The sequence below is a fragment of the Monodelphis domestica genome, chromosome 3 (genome assembly GCF_027887165.1).
Source record: "Monodelphis domestica isolate mMonDom1 chromosome 3, mMonDom1.pri, whole genome shotgun sequence".
Taxonomy (NCBI): Eukaryota; Metazoa; Chordata; class Mammalia; order Didelphimorphia; family Didelphidae; genus Monodelphis; species Monodelphis domestica.
The window spans coordinates 153,303,184-153,315,314 of NC_077229.1; the positions used below are offsets into that span (position 1 = coordinate 153,303,184).

Below are 12,131 nucleotides of genomic sequence, written 5' to 3' on the forward strand. Positions count from 1 at the left end.
GTCTGAGGTAGGATTTGAATACAGGTTTTCCTTAGTCCAGGCCCAGCATTCTATTCTCTGAGCCACCTATTGGTTCAGTGGTGTATCAAGGTACTGGAAGTAGAGTGTGGATGCTTGTCTTGGGTACTGTAAGACTAGTGATATTCCTACACCAAGAACAAAATATAATATATATCTTTTATATATTATATAATACATAATATATATTATCTGATGTCTCTAATTATTATTGTTTACCTAATTTCTTTTCAAATTCAGCTTAAGAACCACCTCTTGTAGGTATTTTCTAATATATAACATCTCTTATTTCTTGAAATTAGCCAGTATTCATTTTGTAGTTATTTTTTCTACATTTGTATATTATGTCTCTTCAAGTAGGATTAAAGTTCATTGAGGGCAAGGATTGTTCTTAGTTTTACCTTTCTGTCCCCATTACCTTACTCAGGCCTTGTGTAGCAGATATTTAATTGATGCTTATAAAATTGAACTTTTAATTCATCATGTTTATATAGATAACAGTAATTCTTGTTCTTTCTTACTGAGGAAAACAACCAAAATAGTTAATTAGCATTTCATACAACTTAATAAGAATCAGAGACATTAATTTACCTTTCCCTTAAAATGCACTGGATTCAGTGTTTCTATGAAAACTTTTTTTAATTATAGGCTCTCAATTGTTTTTATAATGTTTGAATTTTCATTTTAAATTTATTTTTTTGTCTGAACAACTTTCAAGTTCATAATTTCACGATTCTTTTTTAAAATCAAAGGTCAAAGTTCTTTTGGAACATGGGGAAAACTGCATATTTTCACTTTTGTATAACTCAAGAAACAATTTAACAACTTTATGCTCAAACTTTAAAAAAAAAGTTTTTAAAATTTTAAAATTTAAAAGTTCCAAAGATGCATAGATTTTAGGTTGAACTATGAGCAACTTATAAAGAAGTCCTAAAGTAGAAAATTGTTTCCTCAATTCATTGATAGTTTCATTTGTTTGTCTGAAAAAAAAGATATCTTCTTCCTGTAAAATAGGTGACATCTTATGCAGACACAGTTCACTGTGTCTTAATTACTTTCACTAGCCTGAAATTGCCTGGTTAACTTATAAATTAAAACGCCAAATTGCTTTTTATATTGAGGGAAAAAAATGAATGCAGAAATGTTTAGTTTTGTCCCTTGCAAAATGAGTCATGTTGTAGATAACTACAGTTTTCTTTTTATTATAAGTATGATTTATTTAACAGAATATAGGCCCACTCTATTCTTACTCTCAAACAAAATGAAATAAAGCATGGTATTATTTTTAAGTATTGCTATCTCCAGGAATCATTTGGAATCAATTAAATCTCACAAATATTTAAATGCCTAATATGTGCTAGAGGCTTGATTATATAAGCAATAAAGGTTGTTGGGTTCTTTTTTAAACTATTACCTTCCATCTTAGAACCAATTCTATATATTGGTCCCAAGGCCTAGGCAAATGGGGGTTAGGTGACTCACCCAGGGTCACACAGCTAAGAAGTGTTTGAGGTCAAATTTGAACCCAGGACCACCCCTCTCTAGACCTGGTTCTCAATCCACTGAGGCATCCAGCTGCCTCCTAAAATACAGTTCTGTTGTTTGATCATGTCCAACTCTTCATGACTCCATTTATGGTTTTCTTGGCCAAGATACTGGAGTGATTTGCCATTTTCTTCTTTAGCTCAATTTACAGGTAAAGACATTGAGACAGAGTTAATTAATTGTCATGCCCAGGGTCCTATAGCTAGTATGTATCTGAGGTTGGATTTGAATTCAGGTCTGCTCTTGCTGACAACAGGCCCAATCTTTATCTACTGTGATACCTAGCTGCCTTTCAATAATACAATCCTGTCCCTTAATGAAAATATAATTTAAATTGCAAATAGTGATTAAGAAGAGACATTTAAGTAAACTATTTAGATTATAACCAGCAACTAATTATGAATTGTTGCCAGTTTTCAACAACTTATTCATAGCTTTTTCAGAGGACTGTAATACAGTCCATATCCTTTCAAGGAATTTATTTTTAAATATCTTTAAGATTCTCCTTTCTAATAATAAATCCAAAAGGCATCCATGATGAGAGAGAATTATCCAGGCATGAGGGATAGCTAGTGACAATTTTATGAGCTAAGAAATTTAGTATCTTGCTTCAGGAGGCCAGTATCACTTGAATGAAGAATAAGAAGTAGAGAATAAGGTTTAAGAAGACCTCAAGTAGGGAGAAGAGGATGGGAAATAGTGTGGAAAGAATTATGAATGGCAAAAAAAAAATTGTATGTGATTCTGATGGTTATGAGCATCCACTGACCTTTGTCAAGTAGAGTGGAGACATGGTCAGATTTATGCTTGAGATAAATCATTTACGTGACTGAATGGAGAATGGAATGGTGTTTGTGTGGCAGGGAGACCCCCTAGCTTGCTATTGTAATAGATGAAAGCCTATAGAATAAAGGTAGAATTATCAGAGGAGAGAAGGCAGCATATTTGAGAGGTATTGAAAATTGATAGCCCATGGCAAAAGATTGAATATCCAGGGGAAGCAGTGATAAAGAATGAAAAATCAAGAATGACACCAAGATTATGAAACTGGAAGTGGTGAGCTTGAGGAGGAGGATGGTGCCCTCAAAAGCAAAAATGTTGAGGAGAAAGAGTTTAATAAGTTCAGTTCTGGACAGGTTGAGTTTAAGATATCTTCAGTACATACAGTTTGAGATTAGAGGCTAGCAGAGATTTTAGGGCAAAAAAGGGAAATTTGAAAGTCAGCATAGAGATGTTGATTTAATCCCTGGGAGCTAAAGAGGTCACAAAATTAAATAATATAGAGGGAAAAGAAAAGAGGGCCCAGAGCTGAATTCTGAGTTATACCTAAAATTAGAGAATTTAATTGGGATAAAGATCTCCAGTAAAGGAAACTGAAAACAAGCAGTTTGTTAGTTAGGTAGGAGGACAACCAAGAGATACCGATGTTCCAATAACCTAGAGAGAAGAGAGTATCAAGGAGAGAGTGGTCAACAGTGTCAAAGGCTGCATAAAGTTCAAGAAGAATGAGGATTGAGATAAGACAATTGAATTTATCAATTAAGATCATTGGTAGGGAATGATGAGTTTGGAAGCTGATTTTGTAAGGGTCTAAGAAGACAGTAACAGAAGAGGAAGTGGAAGCACCTTTGGAGATAGCCTCCTCAAGGATCTTAATAACAAAGGGCAGAAGAGACATAGGGTGATTGTTGGTAAGGATGAAAGGATCAAATAAAGATCTTTTTAAAGAGGGATGAGATATGGGAATGTTGGCAATAGTGATTGAGGCAGTAAAGAAAAAGATTGAAAATAAGTGATAAGTGAAAATAAGAGAATGACAAGGGGAGGAAATCTGTTGGAAGAACTCAGAATGAGATCACTTTTGCAGAATAGAAATACCACCCACCTCTGCATTTTAATACTATTTTAGGTCCTTTAAGGGAGTCAGAGTAAAGTAGTTAATAGAAAGAGGACTTTACTAGGATTTAAGATGCTTGCATTTTAGTTCAAACCTTGCCACTAAATTCCTGCTTGACATTAGGCATGTTAATTTTAACTCTGAATCTGGTTTTTCATTTGTCAAATGAAGGGTTTGGATTAGATGATTTCTTAGGTATCTTTCAGGAATGACATTCTAAGAATATTTTCCTTTCCTAGAACTGAGTGATTCTCTAATCATAAACTCCTATCAGAAAATGACCTCAGCTTTTAGCTGTTATCCAAGAGCAATTGGTTTTATCAATGGTACATGTATGTATGGGTAAGAGAGAAAAGAGAGTGAAGACAAATATGACACATTCCATGTATTTATTTGAAATAAAAAGAGTTATACCTTTTTCTTATAACTTATAAAGATGAAAATTACAAGAGATTTTGGTCATTTTTCCATAACTGTATACTGAACCTTCTACCTTCATACCAAATGCCATACTTAGTCCTTAATTAAAGATTTTTTCACATCAAGCTTTTTTTGTTATTGCCATAGAAATCATAGTCAACCACAGACATGGGTAAAGTGGAATTTATTAACTAGTTCATAGTAACAAAAGTATTTCAATTATTTAGTAACCTTTTTTTTTACTTCATAGTACTCTGCCCTGCCAATGAATTACGCTTAGATTCAACGGGTGTCATATTGAGTCCTGGCTACCCTGATAGCTACCCAAATCTCCAGATGTGTGCATGGAGCATTTCAGTGGAAAAAGGCTATAACATCAGCATGTTTGTAGAATTCTTCCAGACAGAAAAGGAATTTGATGTTCTTCAGGTGTATGATGGTAACTATTGGCTTTACTTATACTCATAGATTATTTCACTCTTATCTTCTACGCCAAAACAAAATTAACAAATTGTGACAAATTATAAAATGAAATTTTATGGAAGGACTAAATGGAGTATGAATATAATGAATAGATTATCACTTCAGTATGCGTATGCCTGTTATCTCTATGATTAAACTGTCTTTAAAAACATGTGTCTTAAGTAAAAAAAAAAGCTAAAAAAATTCATGGGAAAAAATAGTTTGCCTCTGGACTACAGATTGTGAAACACTCATGATGCATTTAACTTAGTAGTAAATTTGGAATAAATTGTTTTAGAGGGTCTTTTTTCAAATTAAGCATATGAGTGTTTCTCTAATAGTGAAAAGAAACTTTCTGTCTATATAACTCTTGTTATGTTTTATGTTTCCTACATGAAGGACCAAATATTCAAAGCCCAGTGCTTATCTCACTCAGTGGAGATTATTCCTCTGCTCTTAATATATCCAGCAATGGTCATGAAGTATTCCTCCAGTGGTCAGCAGATCATGGCAATAATAAAAAAGGATTCAGAATAAGATATATAGGTATGTATTTATATTTCATTTATTTCTCCTATTAAGTCTTCAGTGTTGAGTCCCTTTGCATGTATTTCATTTAAAAGTTCTTCTGAAAATGATTGACATCCTGAAGTTATAATGTTACCTCTTTAGATGTCAGACAAGCCAAAATGACTATCTTCTAGACTTTCATATAACAAGGTTCATGATATCTATTTGTAATGGAGAACTGTTCATTAAGGCTAGGGATACATAAGCTTCCTGTATCCTATTGAGACAGTAGGCTTTGATTCTTTCACTTTTGGCTGCATCTCAATGAGAATTTGAATTTTCCATAGTTTTTGAAAAGTGTGGCATGAAATGTTGACTTTATTTCCAGGCTCCCTTGTAAGGCTGGGAGAGTTCTTTTTTCCATAGTTCATTCAAAACAATCCTGTAACCCCTAGGAAAACTTACAAGATTAAATGAAAAATAGTAGTCCTGTATCAAGACCGCCTAAAAAATAGAGGCTTTGATTCACAACATATTACTAATGAGATCATAACTTCCCTAAGGGTAGAGATCACATTTTATACATCTTCTGCAGTCCCCACAGTTCTTAATAGTATTGAACATACAGAAAATGTGTATGCATTACTAACTTATTTATTGATATGGCATATACTAATTCAACAAAATAAGCAGTTTATAGTAAAGTAACAATAATCAGTCTATTAAAAAAATATCAAATAGAAAATAACCTAACATATTTGCTCTGGTTCCTATGATACTTTAGATGGTTGGCTAACTTATGAATTGCTTATATCATTAAATGCTTCCTGGTTTTAACAAAATTAGGTTAAAAATAAAAGCAACATCCTTGATTTTCTATTATCTGAGATACTTTCTATAATAGCATCTATTGATTCATAAATCAAAAATCAAAAATGCATTTATTAAGCATTTAGTTTTTCCAGACACTGTGTTTAAATACTGAAGTTGCAAAGAAATATATATAATCAAATGTACATTATTTGAAATTATATTTGTGTGAAATTTGGTAATTGGCTCCTTCCAGTGGAAATTGTTAGTTCAAAATTGAATAATACTTCTACTTCATGCAATTCATTATCTATACTAATCTGACCAAGTTGTAATAAAAAATAAAATCCCCCTTGCCCTTAAGGAGCCCATATTCTAAGAGTTGAAGGAATACTTTCATATGTTGTATGGAGATCAGTAATCTCAAAGGTACAACTACCTTTGTAATAATATAGATCTGAACACCACTATCTCTACTCAATATGTTCATTTGTAGACTACCTTTTCTCTAATTTCTTAAAAATTAGTTGCTTGATTACCTTTAAAATTACATTTCTTCTGGACATAAATTCCTTTTATGTCTTTTACCAGTTACTGTTGGTCATTTCCCCAACTTAAGTGCCTTTCCTACTACCCCATATAGCGGTTCAAAAATGGAGCAAAATGAAATAAAAAAACAGTGGTTTCCCTTTTTTAACTCATTAAGAGAAAATACTATAGAAGTTTTATGAAATGTAGTTTTATCACTTTACATGTCTTTTCTCCTATTTTATTTTTTCAATTAGCAACTATTTTCTTTCTTTTCTGCATCACCCTCTGAAAATAAAAATGGCAAAAGCAACAGCCAAAGCACAATTTATGTAATGAATATACATATACATAATCCAGCAAAATAAATTTTCACATTGGTCATGTACAAAAAATATACCTCTCATTCTAGATATTGAGCCCATGATTCTCTTTTTGTTGTAAATTTTAAAAATTCAGATTACATGTCAATATAATTTTTAGTATTTGTTTTCTGACATTTGCAATCTATGTTCTCTATCTCCCTCCCATTCCATCTCCCTTCCCAAGTAGGCAAGTAATCCAATATAGGTTTTACATATGTATTTTACACATATATTATCATATACTACATATTTCCATGTTTGGATTGGAAAAAAAGACATATATTGCTTACACAAGACAAAAAATATGTGGAGGAAATAAAAAAATAATAGTATGTTTTGATCTCCATTTGGATTTCATCTGTTTCATGGTGGATGTTCCTTTTTTGTTGTGAGACACTTGGAGTTATCCTGGATCATTCCCTTGTTGATAATATAGTTATTCACAGATGATCATCATACATTATTGGTGTTGCTGTGTACACCATTGTCCCAGTTCTGCTCACTTCATTTGCATCATTTCATATAAGTTCAGTTTTTTGTGATCATCTTAATCATTTCTTATGGCACAATAATATTTTAATATTCCTTTACAAGTACATATCACAACTTGTTCAACCATTCCCAACTGATTTAATTCCATCAGTTTCTGGCTCATTACTACCACGCACAGAAAAAAAGTTGATATAAATATTTCTGTATAGGTAGGTTCTTTTCCCCTATCTTTAATCCTTTTGGAGGATTAAATATCCATTCTACTAATTGCATTGCTGGGTCAAATGGTATTCATAGTTTGATGGCTCTTTGGGCATGGTTCCAGATTGCTTTCTAGAATTATTGTATCCACCAATAATGAATTAGTATCTTAATTTTTCTACATTCTCTCCAATATTTATCATTTTCCTTTTATTCATATTAGCCAGTTTGATGGATGTTAACTGGTATTTCAGAGTTGTTTTTATTTATATCTCTCTAATCATTAATGATTTGGAGCTTTTTTCATGACTAAAGATAGTTTTGATTTCTTACACTGAGAATTTTCCTATTAATAACCTATGCCTATATTCTCTATGCCTTGTTTTAAAAGAAACTATTTTCTTATTCATAGGTCTGACAGTTAAACTATTTTGTGTTTGCCTAATTTGTTTATGATATCATCCTTTATTTCTAAAACATGTATCCATTTCAACTTTACATTAATATAAGGTGTGAGATGTTGGTCAATGAGTAATTTCTGTCATAACTGTTTTCCAATTTTCTCAGTAATTTTTATCAAATAATGAGTTCTTCCAAAAGTTTTATAATATAGTTTAAGATTTAGTACAGCTAAGCTACCTTCCTTCATATTTTTTCATTAATTTCCTTGTTATTCTGTCTTTTGTTCTTCTAGATGAATTTTGTTTTCAAGCCCTATGAGAGAATTATTGGGTAGTTTTTATTGGCATAGCATTGAATAAGTAAATTAATTTAAGAATAATTATCCATTTTATTGGATTGGATTGGACTATCCTTGAGCAATTAATGTTTTTCTACTTGTTTAGTAATTACTTTATTTGTGTGAAATGTTTTGTAGTTGTGATCATATAGTTTCTGAATTTGTCTTGGCAGGCAATTTCTCAGGTATTTTATATTGTCTACTGTTATTTTAAGTGATATTTCTTTTTTATCTTTCTGTTTAGATTTCTTGGTAATATAGAGAAATGTTGATGATTTCTGTGGGTTTATTTTATATTCTGTTATTCTGTTAAAGTTAATTATTTCAATTAATTTTTGATGGATTCTCTAAGTAAATCATTACATCATCTTTAAAGAGTGATAGCTTTATTTCTTAATTGCCTATTCTAATTCCTTCTATTTCTTTTTCTTATTGTGACAGCTAACATTTCTAACACTTTATTGAAAAATAGTAGTGATAATAGACATCCTTTTTTCACTCCTGATTTTATTGGGAAATAGTTTATGCTCATTATAGATAATGTTTGCTGATGGTTGTAGATAGATCCTATTTTTCATTTTGGGCAATATTCCATTTATTCCAATGTTCTCTAGTGTTTTTCATAGATATATGTATTGTGTTCTGTCTAAAGCTTTTTCTGCATCTGTTGAAATAGTCATATGGTTTCTATTTGTTTTGTTATTGATATGGTCAATTATATTGATAGTTTTCCTAATATTGAACTAAACTTGCATTGTGGATATGAAATCCATTTGGTCATAGTGTATAATTCTTGTGATACATTGCTGTTACCTCCTTATTAGTATTTTGTTAAATTTTGCATCAATATTCATTAGGGACATTGGTCTATAATTTTCTTTATGTACTTCCTTATTTAATTATGAAAACCATATTTGGGAAATAAAAATTATTTCATAAAGTTCCTTCTTCAACTCTTTTTCTGAATAATTTATATAGTATTTGAAGTAATTGTTCATTATTTGTTTGGTAAAATTCCACTGTGAATCCATTTGGCCTTGGAGCCTTTTTTTAGGGAATTCAGTGATAGCTTGTTAAATTTCTTTTTCTGAGATAGGATTGTGTAAGTATTCTATTTTCTCTTCTGTTAATTTGAGCAATTTTTATTTTTAACTATTTATCTATTCTACTTAGATTATCAGATTTATTGGCACATAATTGGGTAAAATAACTCCTAATAATTTCTTTAATTTCTTCTATATTGGTTTTAATTTTACCCTTTTCATTTTTAATACAAACAATTTGGTTTCCTTCTTTTCATCAAATTACCAAATGATTTATCTATCTTACTGATTTTTTCATAAAACCAACTTCTTTTCTTATTTAGTTATCAAATGGCTTTCTTACTTTCCATTTTACTAATTTCTCCTTTATCAAGATTTCTAACTTGTTATTTAATGGCAGTTTTAAATTTGTTCTTTTTCAAGTTTTTTATAATTATTTATATTCTAAAGTAATAATTTATCATCGTGTTGATTGGTGTCTTTAAAAGTTCTTAATTTTTACAACAATATTGTTGTATGCATACATCATTCCCCTGCTTCTCACAGCTTGTTACAATTAATATACTACTTCAAAGGTTCCTCAGAAACTAACCCCTATATCATTTCTTATAGCAAAATAATATTTTGTTGCATTAATAAAACATAATTTGTTCCATTATTTCCTATCTGATGGATATCCCATTAGTTTCTAGTCCTTATCATTTATAAATGAATTTCACTGCATTTTTAAAAATTTTGATTCATGAAACATTTATAAATATTTCAGATGATCTGACAAATTTTCCATTTTTCTTCCACTATTTTTTTGTTTATAAATACATGTTGCTTTGTGTTTTGTCCTAATACTATGGAACTAATTCAGTCATCTGCTCACTTAACTGCAGGTCAAAGGGAGGCAATATCAAGGTGCCCCAAAAGTCTTGGTTTAATTTAACCTTAATAGTGTAGTACTTTTTTAAACTATTATTTTGAACTTAAAAATCACCAAGTGCGAGCTATTTCATAAGCAAGGAAAAGCAGGGGAAAAAAAGAATTGTACATGGAAGTAGAAATGACCACATAAGTGTGTCATTGTTAAATCAATTAATCAACAGTCAGTCTTTTAGTATATGTACCTATTATGTACCCAGCAAAGTTCTGAGTCTTTAGAATATAATTTCCATTGTGAAAAATATTTATATTCTAATGTTGTAAAGAAGTATATATTTAAATAAACAATATGAAAATAAGTGAATAAATATATATAGAAAAAGTCATGAACTACAGGATAGTTTAGAAGAGAAGGCACTAGAATTTGGAGAAATCAGGAAAGCACATGATTCTTTGGACACACTACTTTCAAAGCCATTCTGCTTGGTTTTGCTTCCCTCTGAACTTCCTTCTGTTCGCTATGTGTACTTTTAAAAAGACTTCATTTTTTAATTTCATGCTTTCCCCCATCATGCTAACATTATGTCCCATGCCTCTAATTTTCCCTAACAATATGAGGTTTTAATGGATTTTTAAAATAATTATTTTGATTGAGCATTATGTAATATATCTACTAAAACAAGAGCAAAGATGTAGTGACTAGATACAAAATACTAAGATGTTTCCACTTGGACCATGGTCTAATTGATCTGAAAATCTTTTTTTTACCCAAATTCATAGTTTTTATTTGTACTTTTAAATATTAAAAAATTCCAATGTATTCACAGTATTGTTTTTCAACAACAATGAAGGAAAATCTAACGGAATGACCATGTTTGACAGTGTGTCTAATATCCAAAAAGCATAGATTTTTTTCCTCTCTGCTAAGAAGTCTATATTTTACCTTCTTTCTTTTGTCACACTTCTTTTTAATGTATTTGAGATCAATTGCATATTTTTTTTTCATTTATGTTGTTCTTATTGTGTTGAATTGTTCCTACTCCATTTCCTTTGTAGCACTTTAACTCTGCCCATATTTTCATTTATGCCTTGAATTTATCATTTGTCATTGGATAATAATAATAATCATATAATTTTGTGTAACAAATTCCTTGCCCATAATAATTCTATAAATACCCACTTTGTTTCCAGTTGTTGTTGTCATAGTTTTCTTTTTCTGCCCCCAAAAGTATTATAATAGGGAAACTTTTTTTTTTGTCATTGACCTCCACTAGTCAATGCCCTGAATGCCCAGTATTAAGGATGATCAAGTGGAAGTGTATGAACAGTGTAGTGGCAATATCACTACAGAAAGAAGTAATTTTTTTAAGCTTTGTAAAGAGACATGGATAGAGATAAAAATATTCATTATGATCAGATTTCATTTATAGCAAAGCTCTAAGATAATTTAATATTATAAAATAATTTCGTTATGGTTATTTAATATTATTCTATAAATTCTAGCTATTGTAATAATGCTGGAGAAGAAGGGAAGGTATGAAAACTGACAAAGAAGAAACAGATATCCCTATGCAAAAATTACATAATGGGCTATTTAGAAAACACTGAAAAATTCATCAAGATGATGAAATATTTTGGTAAAATATTAGGATACTTTAAGAAACCACAAGAATCATAATTTGTGCATAGTAAAGCACAAACCATGAGAAAATGAGATAACAATTTTATCCAAAAAGTTAAAAATACATAAAATATTTTGGAATTAATTTACTAAGATACACTTAGGGTTTATATATACATAAGTGTGAAATAATTTTCCCCGTCCCATGGGATTTTATTTATTTTTATATATTTAATATTCTATGTTACTGATAATAAAAATCAATAAACATTTCAGTATACAAAATTGGAATTGTATAAAAATTATATATCTCTTATAATTAAAAAATAAATAAGAAGACAGAGGAAAAAGAAAGTAATTTTTTTCCTTTTTATCTCTTTCTCGAAATTAAAATTGCCTCTACCAAAACAAAGGAAGAAAAACAAATGAGAGACATCTGTGGTTCTGAGCCAAACTAATATATCTAAAATTATAATACTATTTAAATTAATTTATAGATTCAGTATTGAACCAATTCATTTGACAGGGAGCTACTTTATGTAGTTTGACAAAATAAAAACAAAAACCTCTTGGCAAATAAAAGTTTGGAATGTCAATAAAAATGATGAGG

At 30.3% G+C, this 12,131-nt stretch overlaps 1 protein-coding gene across 7 annotated transcripts in view; it reads left to right on the plus strand.

The window, feature by feature from the left end:
* The window catches only part of CSMD3 (CUB and Sushi multiple domains 3), a 1,668,414-nt gene that overhangs the window by 1,514,262 nt on the left and 142,021 nt on the right, over positions 1–12,131 (plus strand). For all 7 annotated transcript variants that reach the window (XM_016431868.2, XM_056823169.1, XM_056823168.1 and 4 more), the window contains 2 exons: positions 4,131–4,319; positions 4,742–4,888. In XM_016431868.2, coding sequence (XP_016287354.2) covers positions 4,131–4,319; positions 4,742–4,888 — 336 coding nt within the window. The remainder of the gene's footprint in view (positions 1–4,130; positions 4,320–4,741; positions 4,889–12,131) is intronic.